A 22439-nucleotide genomic window follows, 5' to 3' on the forward strand; every position below is an offset into this window, starting at 1 on the left:
GCCCATCTGGGTAAATGCTTCAACTTATAAGTTACAGAGAATAAAGACTGTCTAACTCCCCTTGAAGGCATTCAGTTTAGCACCACAGGCAGGATACTTAAGAATTCCATGATATGTTATCACTGAAAGTAACTAAGCAGAGGTTGAAGACACCAGGAAAGGATGCTGTGAAGGGAATTCTTACACAGGATAGGGGGCCGAAGGCTCCTTTCAATTCAAAGATACTAGGATATTATGAGCTACATTTAAACACTGAAAACTATATACACATACTAGTGGCAACCTGTTTCAGACAGAATGACTCTGCTCTCACTTGAGCAAATGCCCATAGCCTTTTGAACACCTTCCAGGTCCTTGTTTTACTGAACTAAGAACAGTGTTCATGAACGAGACTGCAGTGAAGGTAAGTAAAAAAAAGAGTCTGTTCCACTATTGCAGAGCTGAGTGAGGGGAGAGGAGGGAGGGCACATCAGAATAATCCAGTAATATTTTTCTATTACACGCAACTCTCTACTCCCAATATAACATAAAGATGGCCTCCAGAATGGAAAACACAAACTGGAAATGTTCTCAAATTTCTTCTCTCCAAATCCTTGTAACTGAAGGAGCTGCAAGACCACACCCTGTGCCCTCTCCACCTCCATGGCTTCCCCACCTCCACTTCCCCCAAGGGCTCTGTAAATTGCAACTTTCTCTTTTCCTGCTCTCCTTGTTCACCAGCATGGGAAGCACTGGAAAAAAGACTCAGAAACTGTCCATAACCTGAGTATTGTTAATTGTGGTTGTAGACCCCACAGGCTACGCCAGAATGATCTCATAATCATCTCAGAGGTGGGATGGCATCAGTGGTCTGTGAAATCCCAAACTAACAGCTCACCCAGGTCCAGGCGATTGTACTTAAGTGCCCTGAGTTCTGGTTCTCCTTGATGGGCCCGCCCTGTCTCTTCCATTTTGCTTACAGCACTTTTAGGAAGGGGAAAATAATCGAGAAACTAAAGGTATAAGAAGATGAGGTTGCAGTAATCATCAGCTTCTCCCTGTCAGAACAACAAATAAAAATTCAAATGAATAAAAATATCTCACCTCCATGTGGACACATAATTTCTCAATTGTTTCTGCTTGCTTTTCACAAAATAGGCAGACAGCAGAGACAGGATGTTCTTCCCAATCAGACCAGTCACTGTGTTAAAAAGAAAACAGCACACATGGAGGTTCTCTTCATTAAGAGGGTGTCTTGCACAGTGACTTGGTATTACTTTCTGCTCCCTTGGAAACCCCAGCAGTCTCTTTCAACTCTGACATTTTTATAAAGATTCTCATATCATATTATGACTTCTTGATACACATTCTGAAATTCAAAGTAGCAGCATGAAATTAATATAAACAGCAAACAGGTGTTGCTCCATTTTCTTATATTTGCCTCTCTTTCTGAGTAGCTATTTCACTGCAAAATCAGTGCAATGTCTTTCTGAGACAACCAGCTTTAATTTGCAGAGAAGACATATCAGGAGATATAAGCTCTCTCTCATTAACCACAACCCCTAAGTGCACATGCTGTGAGGTGTGGTGCTGGGAATATGTTTCTGCATCACAAACGGCATGTTTTAAAAAGGCAAACCTTGTATTTCATGTGGGAAATACTGATCATTTTAAATGGGGTAAGTGTTAATTTGATGGTAGACAGAGAAATCAAAAGGTGTACAGGGCTCTTTTTACCATTTTCTCCCCTCCTTGCATTTATTTTCTGAGACACTGTCAACTTCTCGTCGTTCCTTAACCAGGAGAATCAAAATCCCAGGAGAGACAAAAGGTTGAACAGCTTGGAAAAAAAAGAGGATGAATAACAGGGAATCCTTCTGGGTTGAAAAGAATACTTCTCAAGCTTATAATTTCAAGCAAAGAAGCTGTGAATGTTTTAAGTTAGTCCTCAGTGGGATGAACACAGAACAAGGTTAACCTCAATTTAGTTATACTCTCTACTCCAATGGCAAGCAGCATGGAGAGTTCAAAGATCATATCACTTTAAGGTCTAGGGACCAATGCACTAATAAGCAAAGCACTCTGGAATATATTTTTCTCTGAATTATATATTACCTTTGTGTTCAATGAATAGCTTTAGTAGCAAAACACCATTTAGTTGGAATAACAGTTGCTTTAGTGATCCTTATGTCAAAGTTATTTTGGGAGTCCAACTCGAGGATGGAAGATGCCTTAGAGGACTGGGGCGGGGAGGGTGGGGGGGACTCGGGGGGGGGAGTCAAGGAAGGGAGGGAATACGGGGATATGTGTATAAAAACAGATGAATGAACTTGGTGTACCCCCCCCCCAAAAAAAAACCATAAAAAAAAAAAAGTTATTTTGGTATTATGATCATTATTTTTTGTTGACATATAGTTGATTTAAAATACTGTGTTAGTTTCAGATGTACAGCAAAGTGATTCAGTTTTTTATATACATATATAAATATTTTAATATACATATTTATATACACACATATAAAATCTTTTAATATATTTATATACATATTATTTTATGTATATACATATACATATATGTATTATATACATATATATTCTTTATCAGATTCTTTTCCATTATAGCTTATTACAAGATATTGAATATAATTCTCTGTGTTATACAGTAGGACCTTGTTGTTTATCTATTTTGTATATAGGAATGTGTATCTGTTAATGCCAAACTCCTAATTTATCCCACTCTTCCCCCCCGATAAACATAAATTTGTTTTCTATGTCTGTGACTATTTCTGTTTTGTAAATAAGCTCATTTTTATCATTTTTTTTTTTAGATGCCACATATAAATGATATATGATATTTGTTTTTCTGTCTGGCTTACTTAACTTAGTATGATAATCTCTAGGTCCATCTATGTTGCTGCAAATGGCATTATATCATTTTTTATGGCTGAGTAATATTCCATTGTTTGTATACCACATCTTCTTTATCCATTCAACTGTCCATGGACATTTAGGTTACTTCCACATCTTGGATGTTGTAAATAGTGCTTCTATGAACATAGGGGTGCATGTATCTTTTCTTTTTCTTTCTTTTTTATAATTTTGTTTTGTTTTTGGCTGCATCTCGTGGCATGCGGAACTTCCCTGACCAGGGATCAAACCCACGCCTCTGCAGTGGAAGCTTGGAGTCTTAACCAACGGATAGCCAGGGAAGTCCCATGTATCTTCTCAAATTAGAGTTTTCATCTTTTCCAGATATATGCCCAGAGGGTGATTGCTGGATCATATGCTAACTTTATTTTTAATTTTTTTAACATGTTCTTCATAGTGGCTGCACAAATTTACATTCCCATCAAAAGCATAGGAGGGTACCCTTTTCTCCACACCTTCTCCAGCATTTATTATTTGCAGGCTTTTTGATGATGGCCATTCTGACTGGTATGAGGTATCAAAGTTATTTTGAATTCAAATTTCTGCTATATTACAAGAAATGACACATGGCTTAGAGAGAGGGTTCTCTTTCTTTTTATTGTCTTTTCAGAATGGTAATTTAAAATCAAACTAAAGAACTGTTTTCTTTCTCTTAAAACACTGTAATTAAGTAGCATCAATATTAAGTGTCTTACTCTTCCTGATGATCTAGCAACTCCCGATCATCTTCTAGCTGAACTTCTTCCCAGGATTTTCCTAGTTCCTTTGTAGAAAGAATAGAGAGATTAAAGATAAAGATGAGGGGTGAAGGGGGAAGAGGGGAAAGTAGACACAGAACTCAAAAACAAAATATGACAGAATTCAAATGCAAATGGTTTTAAAACAATACAAGTAGGATATATTAAAGCTGTTATTTCAGGGATAAGAAATGATAATCAAATTTTAGGATTTAGGATATATCCTAAATGGTTAGGATTTGGGATATATATCTTAAATCAAACATTTAAAAAACGTACGAATTTAATAATATTTTAATATGCTTTTCTTTTTGGAGAAGCAGTGATAACTTTTCAGTCAAATTCTTTTCTCTTAAATGTAAATCAGTGTTTCTCAACCCAGGATGCACATAAGAATCTCTTGGGGATCTTTTAAAAAAACTGCTAATATCTTTTGACAGAGACTCTGAAACACCCTCCTAGCTGGATTCTGTTTCTATTTGAGGTCCCCTACAATCTATTTCCCAGACAGCAGTCACAGTGAGCTTTCTAAAGGGCACCTCCCAGGGCTTCTCACACACTCAGAACAAAATTCAGAGGCCTTACCATGGCTTGTAAGGCCTCCATGTTCTGCCCTGGCTCCCTCTCCATCACTATGTCCCACCACTTTTTCTCTCGCTCAGCTGGCTCCAGCCAGACTGCTCTTTTGCTACTGCTTGAACACAGCAAGCAGACTTCCACCCAGCTACCTCCGTACTTGTTGCATCGTCTGCCTGAAACACCGCTCCCTCACATATCCTAATATGGCTCTGTCATCCTGGTCTCTGCTTACATGTTACCACCTTTTTCTCTGACTACTCTGTCTAAAACACCTCTCTTTCAAGTTACTTTTTATTCCTCTAGGATGTTTTATTTTTCTTCAACGTTGAAATCATTTTGTGTATATATTTGTTTTCTTATTTGCTATCTGTCTTCTCCACTAGAATGTCTGTGGGGACATTCATTGTTACATTTCCAGAGCTGGGCACAGAGTGAATTTTAACTGAAAACATCTAAAAAAGGTGATGTCAATTTAGATCCTACCTCAAAAGGTTTCTATAATGTGATTAAATAGTTAATGTATAAAAAGCACATGGTACCAGGCAATAGTAGGTACTCAAATATCTACTCAAAATCCTTTTATCTCTTACAGTTCACGGAGGAGTTCTACCCTTTTAGGGCTGTGTCTGGCAAATTTAGTCATAGTTTCAGCAAAACTCTATGTAGTGATGAGCAGGAATGATTCCTTTTGGCTCAACCATGTCTCTTTTATCCCTTGAGTCATTTCTTTCTTTCTCTTGTCCTTTCTTCTCTCTCCACTCAGTCTTCCCACTGTGCCATGCAAGAGCAGACAGTGCACTAAAGAGGGATGTGGGAACCACCAGTGGGCACTTTTTCAAGCAGTTAAACTATGGTAACTGTGAAGTCCAACCTCACCTGATATAATACAGATATCCTTGTTTGATATCTTTCTTTTGGAAAAAAATTACCAGAATTAACTCTCAGGAACATTTTTTTTTCTCAAAAAAGGTATTCACTTAACTAAAAACAAAGAAATACAAGAGCCATTATGATTTAGAGAAAAAGAACATCTATCATTCATCAACTTAATGAGAGGTTTTGAAGCTGTCATTATCTATCAGCTAAATGATGCATAAACTAAGACATGCAGAGATTTACCATAACGTCATTAGAGATGGTAAATTTGGACACTATCATGTACTTCCCAGAGTCGTCATGAAGTGTCTAAGAGTCGTTATGAACATCAAGAATGGCCTCGCCACTGCCAACAGGATCTTTGTTAGATGGAATTTTTGGTGATGAATTAAATCTTTTATGCATTACTTAGTCTCTCTGGACTTGGACTAATACCCAAATGGACCATTTGGGGTATTATCATTCTCAACAATACAGGCAAATGTTACTTATCAAAAAATGTTTTGAGCCCAAAATGATGAAAAATATCTTTCATTGTCAAACTTCCAAACTGAAAGCACTACTTTGCAGCTTTCTCAGTATTGAGTACAACACGGGGATTTATCTAGACAATACAGCACTAACCATTTACCACTTGAGAGGAAAATGGAACTCTGTGTTCATTACTATAATAGGAAACAAGTGATTTGCATGTGACAGTGGCTGAGACTTTCCTAGAGTGCTCTGCTTTGGTACAGTTCAATATATGATTTATTACAGGAACAAGACCCAAAGAGAGAAAAAAATTTAGTCTCTAATTAAGACACTGTGCCTGCTAATGAATCATGTCAGGAAAGAAAAGAATGCAAGAAAAACAAAGCTTGGAAGGCATGTCAGTAAAGATGTTCAGAACACCTCCTCAACCCCCTGCATCAGATGGCATATGATCAATGAGAGGGTGGAAAAAAAGATGGAGGAAAAAAAAAAAGATCCCTTTCACCCACCACTCCTTCATGCAAAAAATACACAGACTTACACGTGCTTACACAGAAAATCCATCAGAAACAGAGACAGTGTTTTAAATGTAAATAATTGCAATAGAGAGAACTATAACAAAAGTGAAAAACAGATTAAGAGCCTACTTTTGTTACAAATGGCTTTGCATATTTTAAAAATAAAAAAAAGATAATACCACTGCAAAAATAGTTCCCTTTAGAAAAACGCAGGGCTTTAACCATGAGCACCTCAGGAATATGTAGCTGAAGCCTTGATGATGATGTTAAGCAGTCTGCTGTCCTCTGAGGCAGGGGTATTTGAATGTGAAACTGCCTGGTACCCTGTCTCCTTAGTTTTCCCCACTATCCACTGAACCCTTCTGTTTGTGAGAAAACAGCAAGAACTCTAAGTAGATAATCTAGACTATGCAAAAGACCTTTAATACATTTATTTGCAAGTCTGTTAATATTAAAAACCTGAAATGAGTTATTAAACATGGAAATTATTTCACCCGAGAAAGAAAAAGGAATCTATCAATTTGCTGAGCTCAGAAGGGACCAAAAACAGCCTCTTTGTTCTGACCAGGGGTCAGGACATCTTATATGGCTCTCCCACCTTTTATGACTCTCAGAGTGTATCTTGCCAGGAACATCCTGGCTGCTTCCATTACTGCTGGTCTGAAAATTCTGTCTGGAGGTGAGATACTCTGGGGGTGCGTGACTTAATTACTGCAGAGATCTGTCACTGGAGAGGTCAAAACATTAACTCTGTACACACCATTACAAAGTGTTGAAATGAATGTGCTTACATGTCTGGTTCTCACATCAACTTCTAAATAGCTTGAAAGCAGTGGCTTAAATCAACCACCCGTCCTGCTGTATCTTTCTTTCTGTTTCACTAGTGTCTGGTACCTGGAAGGCACTCAAACGTTTGTAGAATGTATGAAGCCAATGAAATTGCTTCTGAAGGGAAGAGGATGTGAAAAATGGATGTGCAGACACCAGCTACTAACACAACAATTCAATCTTTTGCCCACATCCACTCATGTTGGCCTTTTCCCTCAGAGGAATAAACAATGAATGTCTCTCATTTCTTTTCTTTTTTTTTTTTTAGCCTTTTAGAAAATAAAGCAGGAATTCCCTGGTGGTCCAGTGGTGAGTATTCTGAACTTTCACTGCTGGGGGCCTGGGTTCAATTCCTGGTCAGGGAACTAAGATTCCTAAGCTGTGTGGCACAGCCAAAAAGTATAAAATAACAATAAGAAACTGACCACCTCTTAAAAATGTTCTAAAAAAAAAAAGTTTTTATTGCTTAACTAAAATTTTAGAATAGTCTTCATATTAAATATTTTACATGAACAGGGTCTAAAAGAAAACTAAAATGAAAAACCAATGGGGGATTTCCCTGGTGACACAGTGGTTAAGAATCCGCCTGCCAATGCAGGGGACACGGATTTGAGCCCTGGTCCGGGAAGATCCCACATGCTGCAGAGCAACTAAGCTCGTAAGCCACAACTACTGAGCCCACACTCTGCAACTACTGAAGCCCGCATGCCTAGAGCCCATGCTCTGCAACAAGAGAAGCTACTGCACTAAGAAGCTCATGCACCACAACAAAGAGTAGACCCTGCTTGCCACAACTAGAAAGAAAAAGCTCACACACAGCAATGAAGACCCAACATAGCCAAAAAATTAAAAAAAAAATCAAAAAAATTAAGAAAAAAAAAAGAGAATGAAAAACCATTGGCCCTCGTTTTTCTCTAGCTATACACTATTAGTATTTGGAACAGTCTTTTATATACTCAGTCTATGTATTTTTATACCTTTTATTTATAACAATATTCCTAGAACATTATTAGGAGTGATAAGCACTACTCTAGTTTAAGGCACTTATATGTCTTTAGAGACTTTATCAGCTTTTTCAATCTTTTCAAAGGTAAGTTTATATCATTTCCAAAAATGCTGAGGCATTATAATACATTTTAGGTTTTTCTAAAAAACTTTCTTTGGAATTCCCTGGCGGTCCAGTGGTTAGGAGGCCGAACTCTCACGAGGGTGTGGGTTCAATCCCTGGTCGAGGAACTAAGATCCCAAAAGCCACGTAGTGTGGCCAAAACAGAAAAAAAACACAAAAACTTACTTGTTGTTGGCCTCAATGCAAAAGCATACAGAGCTAAGATGGCTAAGGTTGTGGGGTTAGAGCCCTTAAAGAGCTGTTGACCTAGGCTCACTTTCTAGTTTGGTATAAAAGATAATAGGCAAAGGTAGGGGTATGTGTGTGTATATGTGTGGATCACTATGAATTTATCACCATTAATTTACCAAAAAAACCCAACCCAAAGTATAAAAGGTAGGTATTAGTATTATTTCAATTGTAAAAACAGGAAAAATTGAAGGAAAGTGATGCAGAAAGCTCCAGCTCTGTGACCCTGGGAAAATTACTCAACTTCTCTGTGTTCTAGTTGCCTAATCTATAAATGAGGATAATGATAAAACCTGTGTGTCACAAGGATATGGTTAAGAGTAAATGACGTAAATACCTAAGATAGCACCTGGCACATAGCAGGTACTCAAACGCTGCTAGTTAAAAAAAAAGAAACCAAAAACTTCTATCAATATTACCCTGAAGTAATTTAATTTTCATTTTATATGTTATTGAAGCCTTTACATTCTCTTGAAGCACTTCTCTCAAGCCATGATTCATCCCACGTGAAATCTGGACATTCTGTGGGCAGTACAATCTAGCACGCTCATCTAGAGACAGCTGGTCCTCATGGATAATTTCAGTTTTCACAGTCACACTACTTGATGCCCAGGGAATGAAGTACTGAACTTTTCTAAAAGTGCCAGCAGAACTTGAGTGCGTAATTTCTTTGAAGTCTCCTCTAAAAGATGAACACCTCCAGCTATATACAATGTTCTGCTAGTCCCAAGCTCTAGACTATTAGTTTAAAAGAGCCGCAGAAGGAAGTACCATTAAATTGCTTCCACAGCTTTCTTCAGTAGTTGAATATTTCTTAGAGCTAACACTTAAGTCCATTCCCTACAGGATTGGGCTGGGCCCTGAAGTAGAGCTTGCTCTAGGAATTAATGACTGAGTGATTTCAAGAGAAGATTGAAAGACTCAAAGGGTGCCTTTGCCTTTAGCTAATTGTAAAACATTTGTAGCAAACCACGGCAACCTCTCAATCTTCAAATATATGCTAAACTTGTCTCTCGAGGAGAATTTTATTTTAATATGCTAAGGATTAGAACAGGCAAAAATTCTATCCTAAAGCAGAGATTTGCAACATAATTCAGGATATGCTTGTTTCTGTGCAATTGATAAAATGGCTCATTATTATCAATTATGCCTTTTGTGGCCAGTGGGTTTGGATTCAAATTCTTTCAAATTAAGAGCAAAAAACAATTTCCATTTGCTTTAGAAAAGTGTCAGAACCAGAACTCCCTATCTTTCTTTCAGTTCCACTGGAGAATTACTTAACTCCCTCTCTTTTCATCTGTAGTTTTGTTAGGGAACCACTGACTGAAACTGCCCATCCTGGACAGGCAGGATAACAAACACTTGCATGAGTTATTGTACCACAGGAGGTCCTGGTAAGAGACGTGGAACTAACAAGCTACTACCAACTGGAAGAACCCGGGAAAAGTCAAAAGGAGAGAGCAGATGCCAGTCCATATGTACTACTAACCTCCCAGAATCCTTGCTGGAATCCACTGTGGCTGAGAGATGTGCACGCCACCAGGAAGAACCCTGAGTCAGAATGACTGGCCAGAGACAAGCCGGACACTAACCCATCACCATGAAACCTGAGACTGTGCGCCACGTGGCAGGGCAGTTCTCCTGGGTTCCCTTTGCTGTTCCCCATCCGGATGCCCCTTCCCAATAGTCTCTTGCTCTGTCAGCATGTGTGTCTCCTCAGACAATTCATTTCTGAGTGTCAGGCAAGAGCCCACTCTTGAGCCCTGGCAGGGGTCCCTCTTCCTGCACCAGTTTCCCTCCTGTGTTACGCATACCTAAAAAAATCAGCAGACTGGGGGCAGGACCGGTAGCACTCTCCAGTCACTGTGTCAATGAAAAATCCCTTCTTCAATTTCCAAATGCCCTGGTAGAGAAGGACATTTGCCTCCAACTGAACACCTCTTCTTAAATAAAAGGGACTGTAATCTGCAGAGGCCAGCAAATGATACTGAGCAAGGAGCTTTCAAAGTATTTAAAATCTTTGACATGGTAACCCATTAGTCCATCCTACTAGTCTAAAAAGTAAAGTTCTCTTACTGAGTGAAATCACTTGGTTTCTCTAAAGTTTCCATTAAAAATAAGCTGGCCCAAGAGAATGACCAGGACAATTTTTTTTTTGGTGGGAAAGGGAAAGATATTTTAACAGGGGATAAGGAATGAGTGAAGAGACTGTAAACAATTATCTAGCATAGCACCTAGCTCATCAAGTCAACGTTTTTTGAATAGAAGTCTGCACTCATGGTAATAGACAATAAATGGGCGGCTTCATGTTTATTTATTTATTTGATCAACATCACTGTGAGTTCTAGAGACATGACCTTTTTACTATATAAACATCTGGCAAATCAGAGACAAATCAAGTTATGCTTTGTAAACTAACCACTTTAAAGCTAATCATTGCTTGAAAGTATCCCTCAATTACATTTTGATGTTTGTAGATATGTAATCAAATATTAAATTATGAAGAGAAAAGAAAGGCTTACCAAATAATTGATGACATAAAACCGGTCATATTCTCTGTTCTTAGGATTGATCCTACGATGCTGTTTTTTCCTCATATGATCTTTAAGTGTATTTTTGTCCCTGAAGGTCTTCTCACAGTACAGGCACTGCAAGCTACAAGAATGACACAACTACTGAGATTAAATAAGTCTCTTGAATAGTTGTTGCAACAGCCCTTTATTATTATTATTATTGTTATTGGGTCTTATAATTTATTCATTTTAGGTTTCACAGAATCTTCAAACAGGATATGATATCCTTCCAGAATCCTTCTCACTTTATTCATTTAGCTTTAGAGGATGCATGCTGTGGTTTATTTTGTAGTTGGCTAATTTGGCCAACTTGGCTATTTAATTAAAACTGTGATGAAAGTAGCAATTATTTGAAAATGATTTTGGTGCCTTACTAATCGAAATACCTATTTTAAAAATGAAACGTAGGTATGTTCTTCAAATAATTATGATGATAACTAGCACTGGTTGCCTCCACTGAGTATAACAATTAGTCCAGGATTTGGTATACCTGTGACCTGATTTGCAGGGTTTGATTCCTAGCTCCAGCTGTGGGACATGGTCAAGTTACTTGCCCCTCTGATATCACTCATTTTCTGGTCTCTAATCATTCTGTGCATATTAATTCATAAACATGAAAATAATTCATGCAAAATATGAACAATATATATGCATATATGTTTAATTTATATATATACACACACACATATATAAATATATAAAATACTTAGTACACTCATAGCACATAATAAGTGCTAGTTTTACTGTCTTATCATTCACATGTACCTTCTGCTAGAATATTTCCACTGACTGGAAATTCATTACCTAATGAGGCAGTAATGACTAGTTTTGAACAGATTACTAACAAAATGTCTTTCTCATACTAAGCTTGACAGTTGATACTGCCTGGAACTTTTACCAACAGTCATTAGGGTTCTACTTTCTGGAGTCACAAAGAATAAGTATACATGAAAACAGTGGAACTGTAACGAAGCACGACCCTGTGGGGCCTTCCCAGGACACATCCCTCCCACCATGTCCTCTGCCTGCCTGTTTATAGAAAAGCTGTAGTTTTCCAGGCCTCCCCGGAGTCACAAAAGTCTAGCTCAAGAATGAATGATCGAAAGGATGTGAACATGTAATGACAAAAATATCAGTTGGGCCAGGAGAACTTGTAAAAATTTGAGTAGTAAATCAGCCATATGGCAGTCACAGAATCTTTAGTTCCTTCTTGAAGTACCTAGATAACAGTGTCTGATGTGATGCTAAAACCCCCATCAAATGGAAGAAGTTAACTACTTGATGATCGTGAGCGTGTAGGTCCGAGACTTACTGGAGTCTGAAGATCAATAACGTTAACCCTTGTGACACTGCCCTGTTAACTCACCATCAACCAACCAGAGAATTGTGTACAAGCTGATCACATATCCTGCGACTCCCCTCCCTCACCTTGCCTTTAAAAATGCTTCCCTGAAACCCATCAGGGAGTTCCAGTCTTTTGAGCATGAGCCACCTGTTTTCCTTGTATGGCTCTTGCAATAAACCTTTCCCTAAACTCCCAAAGGTGTTTTGGTTTGTTTGGCCTCACTGTGTCCTGGGCACATGAACTTGGGTTCGACAACAAAAAGACTGAAATCAGTTGTTGCTTCTATTTTGAATTCTTTTTCATCTTTACTGAACACTCTTTCAATTATTTCTTATGCCACAGGAGTAACTATATTCTTTCATAGGAAACAATTTATGGGCAACAGTTGATTAGGGATATCCATTACTGCTAAATCTTGCTAGAAAGCACACCTAGTATTATTTTACAAATGAAGGGTCATTCAATAAAGGAGTGAAGAGACTTGTACTGTTGATACTGGAATTTGAATTCAGAACTTTTTATAGTGGGTGCTTTTTCTCAATGTTATTGCTCCAAATGTTGTCGGTTGAGATACCACATTCATCAGTAGCATATTTAAATGAATAAAATTAGGTTTTGAGAGTAAAATCTTGGGCCCTTTCCTAGGAAGAAAAGTGGATAGATTTTTAAAAGCCATTTTGGTGATGTGGAGAATTTCCTTCCCTATTTCTACAAGCTAAACTCTAGATACTCAAGGTTGCCAGAATACGACCCTGAGAAAAGTGAAATGTTGTGATATATAAATGTGAATAAATACTAAAAGGTGGAAAAATGCAAGCAGTATATGTTTCACATAAAGCTGAATAACATCTAGCAATTTGACAATATATTTACTTTACTAAATGCGTAGAAAAACTATAGAGAAAAGTAAAGAAATTATGAATCCAAAATGAATAACAGTGGTTTCTGGGGGAGATACTAATGAGGAAGGGCACACAGGGAGATTCAAAGGAAATACCAATATTCTCTTTCCTAGGTTGGTAAGTATATTTTTCATACCCTATATAATATACCTTATAATGGTATATACATTGTTTGGTACATATGACGTTTATATTTAAAAACTACTAAGAGACAATATCATCTACACAAAATAAGGATTATCATATAAAATTGTGAACTCCAACATGAAAAATGAGAAAATTCCACTTCTTTATTCTATTAAATTAATTTTAAAAAATTCACAACAGAATCCAAGATTTAGACAGTTTCAGGTCGTGTTTCATGAAAAAGTACTTACTTGTCAAGCTTTTTCTGTAATGTACACAGAAATTCACTGCAGTTTACAATGTTGTCTGGCAATCCAATGTTGAAAGCATGCTCTCTGGCCATGTGGTTCAAAAGAACAGATCTAGGAAGAAATTTGAGCAGTATGCATTATTTATAACTCACCTAGGAACAACTCAGGTCATGAGTAGTATAATAATAACACTAATTAGAAGTACAAGCAAAGGTTAAACACTGAAACGCACATTTGCGCTATGAAAAAGTGACATATTATAAAGTAAGTATGCATATAAACACTACCATATGAAAAGAAAGCAGTCAATAGAAATTGTCACCGAGGAAGCCCAAATGCTGGACTTATCAGACAAAGACTTTAAATCAGATAATAAGAATATGTGCAAAGAACTAAAGAAAACCATGTCTAAAGAATAAAAAAAAAAGGTATGAGAATAATATCTTACCAAAAAGGAAATACTAATAAAAAGACAAATTAAAAAAAACATACCACAAAGGGAGATGATGGATGATGCCTTAGAGGATTGAGACGGGGAGGGTGGGGGGGAGTTGAGGGAGGGAGGGAATACGGGGATGTGTGTATAAATACAGATGATTGACCTTGGTGTACCTCAAAACTGGTACAAGAGTGTAAAGCAATTATATCCAAAAAAAAAAAAAAAAAACCCACACAAATTCTGGAGATGAAATGTACAGTAACTGAAACGGAACATTCATTAGAAGGGCTCAAAAGAAAATTTGAACTGGAAGAACAAAGAATCAATGAACTTGAAGATCAACTGAGATTTTCTACTCTGTGGAACAGAAGAAAAAAGAATGAAGAAAAATAAATCAAGTCTCAGAGACCATCACATCTACCAACATATGTATAACAGGATTCCCAAAAGGCAAAGAAAGACAGGGGCAGAAAGAATATTTGAAGAAATAATGGCCAAAAACGTCCCAAATTTGACAGAAAATATTAACCCAAACATCAAAGAAGCCCAATAAACTTCAAGTAGAATAAATCAGAGAGACCCATACCAAGAAAAAAACGAAGATGAAATCAAAACAGTCCCAGATAACAAAATCTGAGAAAATTCATTGCGAACAGATCTGACCAACAAGAAACTAAAAGAAGTCCTTCGGGCTAAAATGAAAGGATGCTAGTTAGTAACTCAAATATACATAAAGAAATAAAGAGCTCCAGTAAAGGTAATTACACAGTCCAATATAAAAGGCAGTATAAATTAACTATTGGTTAAAAATCTTTTCTTCCCATATCTGATGTAAAAATAACTGCATGAAGCAAAAATTTTAAATACGTTAATGAGCTTATAATGTATAAAGGTATAATTTGTATGACAACAATAGCACAAAGGAGTGGGGAAGGAGTAAGCTACACTGGAGCTAAGTTCTTGTATACTGTTGAAATTACATTGGTCTTAATCTGAACTCAATTGTTTTAAGTTAAAATGTTAATTGTAATCTTCAGTGAATTGTAGTGGATAGTGAATGGGCCACTAAGAAAATAACTCAAAAAATACAGTAAAAGAAACAAGGGAATAAAAATGGTACACTAGAAAGTATGTATTTAACAAAAAAGAAGGCAGTAATGGAAGATTAAAAAAAAATCTTAAAACATAAAACAAACATAGCAAAATGGTCTAAGTAAATCCCACCTCATCAGTAATTACATTAAACATAAATGTATTAGACACTCCAATCAAAAGACAGAGATTAGCAAAATAGATTAAAAAACATGACCCAGGCTTCCTAGGCACAGTGGTTGAGAGTCTGCCTGCCATTGCAGGGGGCACGGGTTCGATCCCTGCCCCAGGAGGATCCCACATGCCGCGGAGTGGCTAAGCCTGTGTGCCACAACTATTGAGCCTGTGCTTTAGAGCCCGTGAGCCACAACTATCGAGCCCATGTGCTGCAACTACTGAAGCCCACACGCCTGGGGCCCATGCTCTGCAACAAGAGAAGCCACGGCAATAAGAAGCCCGCGTGCCACAATGAGGAGTAGCCCCCACTCACCACAACTAAAAAGAAAGCCCACGCACAGCAAAAAAGACCCAACACAGCCAATAAAAAAAAAAAAAAAAAAAAACAAACAAAAAAACATGACCCAACTATATGCTGTTTACAAGAGACATATTTTAGATTAAAAAATGCAAATAGGTTGAAAGAAATAGCTTCATACATTCCAAAAATGTACAGGGGAGGGGAAAGTAGAGATGTAGGATAGCAAGTAAGTACTCATTCTTCTATCCTTGTCATTAACTCATGTCCTTTGTCTTCCTATTCTTTTTATGCCCTTAGGCTGGGAGGACACAAATCTAACCCCAAAATATTACTAATATAGTGCATAGCTGGAATCAGTTATATCTTTAATCTTTTATTATAAACTGACCTTTTCATAAACAAGAACTGCAGAAGGAAAAGGGACATTTTATAAAAATGAGAGGCTGCTTATCTTTGTCATTGGTTAATTTCTTTAAAAATTTCATTTATTAGAGAACAATGACATAGTCAATCAAGACTGCTGAGGAGTTCACTTAATTCCCACGTGACCCCACTCAATAGAGAATACAGATACCAGCTGAAAAGAACAGGAGGATTATATTAGGAATTACAGGAGCATCAATATTCAGTAAATTGAAATAACAACATTATCAGAATTTAATACCATATGGACACAGATTTCAAATCATATCAGTATCTACATTTATCATAAAAACTTAAGCTGTAGAAAACAAAAATATTTGTAACTTTTTAATACTGGAGATTCCTAATAATAATTACATATCTCCTCACTAGGTTAATAACAGTCTTAACATAAAATCAGAAATAACATGTTAAAAGGAAGTAGGAATGCTTGGTAAACTTTTTGATAGTGAGGTGGTTCTCACTGCCATTCCTATAAAGCCCTTTGAAACTGACAGGGTTAGAAGCATTATTAGTGACCTTGGTACAGATTTTTCTCTATGCTAACTGATCTATATGAGAATCAAATCTTCACCACTGGTGTTTTCAACAGTGATGCTTCATGCAAACCTTTTTCTAAATTCAAACGAATAGTTTCCTTCTCTTTTTCAATGTTTTTCAGACAACAATGTCAGGTACTGTGCTAGGCTGGTTTTTTGTTTTGTTTTTTTTAAAACTAAAGACTGCTTTCTTTCAAGTGGACACAGGAAAGATATTTTTCTGATTGCCCACTGCATGTTATCACTGAAACTATTTCCATTTTCTAGAGGTTACAACTTCATGACTTATATTTAAGTGAATGTACATCTGTAAATATTACTGTTGTATAAAAAGTAATTTGTTTGGTCTTTGTCCCTGGTTCCAGATACTGAGCTTCAAAAACCCTCGGAATTTCTCTGTGATAAGTTTATCTTTGTTATGCTAATAAAGTAACTTGTGGTAGGCCTCTAGAAAGCTTCAGGATGGGGATTGGTTACCAGAAAGACTAACCATGTGATCAAAGGGTTGGGACTTAGAGCCACCCTGACCTCCAGAGAGGAAAGAGGAGCTGAAGTTCAATAATTAAATCAATCATGCTTACATAATGAAGCATGTAAAAATTCTGCATACCAAAACTTAGTGAAATATGCAGTTTATTGTGTGTCAATTTTATCTCAATAAAAGTTCTTAAAAAACTCAATGAAAAAATTTGAAAATTAGTTAATTAATTTATTAGCTGTGTTGGGTCTTCATTGCTACACATGGGCTTTAGTTGCGGAGATTGGGGGCTACTCTTCATTGCAGTGTGTGGGCTTCTCATTGCAGTGGCTTCTCTTGTTGCAGAGCATGGGCTCTAGGCACGAGGACTTCAGTAGTTGTGGCCCATGGGCTCAACAGTTGTGACTCAAGGGCTCTAGAGCACAGGCTCAGTAGTTGTGGCACATGGGCTTAGTTGCTCCCTGGCATGTGGGATCTTTCCGGCCCAGGGCTTAAACCCATGTCCCCTGCATTGGCAGGCAGGTTCTTCAACCACTGTACCAGGTAAGTCCCTCAGTGAAGATTTTTGGTTGGTGAATTCACAGATGTGCCAAGAGGATGATATATTCTGATTCTTTGAAGAGAAGCCTGTATTCAGGACCCATCCAGACCCTGTTCTATGTGTCTCTTCATTTGACTGTTCCTAATCTATATCCTTTATGATAAATACTTTCCTGAGTTTTGTGAGCCATTCTGGTGAATTGATGAACCTATGCAAATTATTGGTGGGAATTCCTGAATTTGTAGCCAGTTGGTCAAAAGTGCAGGTGTCCTGGGGAACCCCTAAACTTGTGGCTGGTGACTAAAGTGTGGGCAGTCTTGTTGGGGATGATGCTCTTAAATCTGTAGAATCTGATGCTAACTTTGGGTGGTTAGTGTTAGAACTGAATTACAGTACAGCAGTTGGTTTTGGGCCAGTTGGGGTTGGTGACAGAATTACCAATTTCCTGTTTTATTTTCTCCCTTAGATCTTCAACATTTTTAATCTTCAAAAGTGAAACACCAAAAAACTGCTAAAGGTTTGTTTATTTATTTATTTATTTATTTTTGGCTGATTGGCTCTGCGTATGGGATCTTAGTTCCCCAGCCAGGGATCGAAACTGTGCCCTCTGCAGTAAAAGCATAGTCTTAACCACTGGACTGCCAGAGAAGTTCCAGATAAAGGTTTAGAGTTAAGAAGTTAATATAGAAGGGCATGTCTGTTGTAGTTTGTTGCATTTGGTCTTGCCTGTCAGCAAATTTTAAAAACCCTACAACATTAAGCACAAATCTATTTCTCGCTTTTACAAAATTTATTCCCCTACTCTGCTTAGAGCAACTACATTCCATCTTTGATGTTTGGCATATTAAAAAAAAATCACTGCAGATATATGAAAGGGTCCTGAGCCAATCCAAAGAACTTAATCTATATAACCATTGTGGATGTTTTGATAAGTCTTCAGATGAAAAACAGTAACGTTTAAAGATATAACATAATGGCTACCTGTTTCCGAGGAATTCCTCATTGCAAAACATACAAATGCCATGAAAACTGTTATCATTTCGTTCTCGTTGCTGTTGTTCCAGAATATCTTTCTATAAAGTAGAAACAGATATATGATATTATCTTTAATAAATGCATAGTTAGCACGGCAGGAAATTGGGGTAGAAGCATAAAGGAAGTGTGAGAACACTGATTGTATTTCAAATTTCTCCATTCCTGTCCTTGTACCTAAACGCCAAATCTATGCTATTAAATGCCAGACAACATACTATTTGGATAGCTATGTGCGAAACTTAAAGTCAACAGGGTCTCACCATCCTTCCCTACTCTGTGCTTCCTCCTGTCTTTATTAGTCATCTCCCAACCTCACTCTCTTCCCAAAGAAAAATGTGCTCCTTTCTGTAATTCTCAGTTTAGCTTGTAATCAAGTTCTGATAAATTTTCACTTGAACTATCTTTCATATAACTTCTCACCACCAATCCCAATGCCATCACCCTGAATCCAGTCTTCATCAGTCATTATGAGATTACTATAAGTAAGTATCCTAGGAGGTCTGCCTGATTTCAATCCTTTTTTCTATCATATCCATCCTCTCTTCTGCTGCTAGAAAAACTTCTTAAATTATTTTCATGTATAATTATCTTGTTACTCTCCAACTCAAATAATTTAAAATATGCATTGGTAACATCCTTTTCTAATCAGGGTGGTTCTATGCATTCTTTTTCCTTGAGGTAATTTTATTTCTCTTTGCTTTTACATGCTTTTTCAAAAAATTAATTACTTTAATTAATTAATTAATTGGCTGTGTCCAGTCTTTGTTGCTACACACGGGCTTTCTCTAGTTGCGGCGAGTGGGAGCTACCCTTCATTGTGGTGTGTGGGCTTCTCATTGTGGTGGCTTCTCTTGCTGCGGAGCACAGGCTCTAGGCACGTGGGCTTCAGTAGTTGAGGCACATGGGCTCAATAGTTGTGGCTTATGGGCTCTAGAGCACAGGCTCAAAAATTGTGGCACATGGACTTACTTGCTCCAAGGCATGTGGTATCTTCCTGGGGCAGGGATCGAACCTGTGTCCCCTGCATTGGCAGGCGGATTCTTAACCACTGTGTCACCTAGCAAGTCCCTGCTTTTTCACTCATAAATATTAACTGTTCTTTAAGATCCAATCTGATTCCCATTTCTGCCACAGTACAATAGTTAAGAGCTCAGACTCTGAAGCAGCAAACAGAACTAGATTTAACTCTGGCTCTCACCTGTACTTGATATTTTATTTAACATCTTTAATATTCAGTTTTCTCAAATTTAAGATGAAAATATTACCTCACAGCATTGTTTATAGGATTAGATCAGAAATTTACGTAAAGAATTCAAATTGTGCATGTGTATGGTCAGGCCACACAAGATGGCTGTTCTCTTGCTCTCTGTACATCCCCTACTGGACCAGTGCCTGCTTCACCTATACCCTAGGCACATGACTGACCTTCCTACGTACTTGCCCCAGGTCCCAGCTAGTGGTTGTTCTCATCAAAGGGGCGGTGAGGGGCATGCCTCTCTACTGGTTTCCCTGGTAACTAATGAGCTCACCTGACATCAATTCCCCTATAACCGGTAACTTGCTTTACCATCTTCTCTTTTGCTTGCTTTACCTTTTGAACAGATATGAAAACTGTTTGAGATTAAAAGAGTTTATGCTGTTCTTATTTTACATCTGCATAGCAACTTCATAAAGTTTATTGCTGATTCTATAAATATTTGTAGGAAAGCATAAAAAATGAGCTAGTATCTAGAAGTTTAATAAATTCTATGTGGCATTTCTGGAAATGTATCACCAAACATTTAGAAATATTAATCCACTGAAGAAAAAAAAATTAAGAAGATGCCATGATAAAAATTAATTCAATCAACTTCTGGTTTCAGCCATGATGAAATAATGGATATCACACTTCCCCTTCCCTTGTAAACTATTATAAAACAAATTGCTTCATATATCTTATCTGTTTTCAGAAAATGGATAATAGCACATGACTGTGATCGATGAGTAAAAAACTAATACATTGCCAGTTTTCTGTTGGGTGCTATTTTCCAAATTGCAACATAGGGCAGTTAAGCCCAAATGAAGGTTGCGTATCTACCTCACTTGGTGGGAAAGAAAAAAAAAAAAGACTGGCATTTAGGATACAAAAGCAAGAGGAATTTGTGGGACAAGGTACTAAAGAGAGCTGCAGAGGAGGAGCTCAAGAAACCTGGACTGGGATTCTTTTAAACTTTGTCCAAACACTGAGCTGTATATGTATAGGGCAGGACTCTGTGAGGCCTTACAGAGGAGTCTCCAGGGGCTGTGAAGCTTAATGGGGATTCCAGAAATTAAAGCATTGGAATATGTTGGAACTCTGACACACAGAATGGAGAGACCTTGCTCAGCACTTCAGGCACACAGCAAATATAAAAGATCACTGTTTATTTCATGAAGCTTAGGGCTTTATGTTGGCAGCAAGTGGATAGATAAAAGCAAAAGAAATAAAGGGAGTAAGGTTGATATACCAGACAATTTTAATTATTGCTTTTTAAGTTTAAGTGAATCTTAATAAAAACTGAAAGTGATGGTAAAAGTCAAATTAAAGGAGAAATGAACTTTCACAAACATGTATAGTTTGACTGAAAAAGAGAAAACATATTTCAGAGTCCTATATTTACAACTGCGGTAGCAACAAAAACAGAAACCCAACAGATAAAGCTCTTGATAAAGATCACTATAAATACCCCACAGTAAGGCTGGGCAGTACTTTCTCTGCCTGCTCCTGTTTTCAGCCTACAAAACCTGTTAATGCTTATTAAAAATCATCATTCTGGCTCATACTTCTCAGGCTGGTGATGATATAACCCAAAGTTAGCTAAAGGAAAATTTTACTCAATATTTCCTTGGTTTTGACTCAGCACAAACATAACAGATTCTGAGTTCAAACCAGAGTGATACTAAGCCATCCACAGTTTTCTCTGGCCAAACTTAAGCTTTATCCGTCGACCCTGGACTGCACAACCTGAGTGTAGACACCTGAAGTTATGTATAAATTGATTCTTCTTAGGAGAGCCTAATTTACATTTTGGTGAATTAGAAGGAACAAGGAATAGACAGGGCACTAAAGCTAGAAGCCACTTTTTAATGGCAAGTAACTAAACCACGCTGTTCTGCTCGCATTCTGGAGCTTCTCTGCCATGGTGATGAGGTGGCACTGTGGATTCGCCCCTGGTTTATGTGCACTACCTACAATCACACTAAGAGAGACGAGTGCTCTAGAGTACCTGTGTCGTCCCTGATCTGGCAGGTTCCACACAACTCCTTTCATTTTTATCTAAGTTCATTCTTTCAAGATCTGCCTTTTGTTCACTGCACAAGCTCTTTTTAAACTCTTTCCCAGACCTTCTGCCAAGGGGAGCTACATTTGTTGTTTCACCTCTGCTTTCTCTTTATTTCACTTGCATAAGACTTTTCTCATTTCAGTATCATCAATGTAAAAAAGAGTTTTCTACTTGGGAAAAATGGACATGGCAACCAGGTAGTCCAGCTTCGGTTGAATTCTCTGCTCCAACTGTTCAGCTCCAACTTCTATTCTTGCCATATTCGACTCTTGTGATTGCAATAATGTGAATACTCTACCTATTTCTTCTAGGCTATTTTTCCTGTCTCCCCATTAACACATTCTCCCCACTAACCACATCTAATCTCTTCAGTAAGATTTCCTTTCTGACCAATGCTGCTCAGTACTGGCATTTCAGAATTTGAGAACTGGGAATTTCCCTGATGGCGCAGTGGTTAAGAAACTGCCTGCCAGTGCAGGGGACACAGGTTTGATCCCTGGGCCAGGAAGATCCCACATACCATGGAGCAACTAAGCCCGTGCACCACAAATATTGAGCCTGTGTGCCACAACTACTGAAGCCCCCGCACCTACAGCCTGTGCTCCACAACAAATAGGAGCCACTGCAATGAGAAGCCTGT

General features: G+C 37.7%; 1 protein-coding gene across 3 annotated transcripts in view; it reads right to left on the bottom strand.

Moving 5' to 3' along the window:
- Positions 1-22439, bottom strand: part of ZNF277 (zinc finger protein 277) — a 116941-nt gene that overhangs the window by 4015 nt on the left and 90487 nt on the right. For all 3 annotated transcript variants that reach the window (XM_057733996.1, XM_057733995.1, XM_057733997.1), the window contains exons 5-9: positions 18444-18535; positions 13473-13583; positions 10798-10930; positions 3602-3669; positions 1084-1180 (exon numbers count right to left, since the gene is read on the bottom strand). In XM_057733996.1, coding sequence (XP_057589979.1) covers positions 1084-1180; positions 3602-3669; positions 10798-10930; positions 13473-13583; positions 18444-18535 — 501 coding nt within the window. The remainder of the gene's footprint in view (positions 1-1083; positions 1181-3601; positions 3670-10797; positions 10931-13472; positions 13584-18443; positions 18536-22439) is intronic.

Source organism: Hippopotamus amphibius, chromosome 4, assembly GCF_030028045.1.
Source record: "Hippopotamus amphibius kiboko isolate mHipAmp2 chromosome 4, mHipAmp2.hap2, whole genome shotgun sequence".
Lineage (NCBI taxonomy): Eukaryota > Metazoa > Chordata > Mammalia > Artiodactyla > Hippopotamidae > Hippopotamus > Hippopotamus amphibius.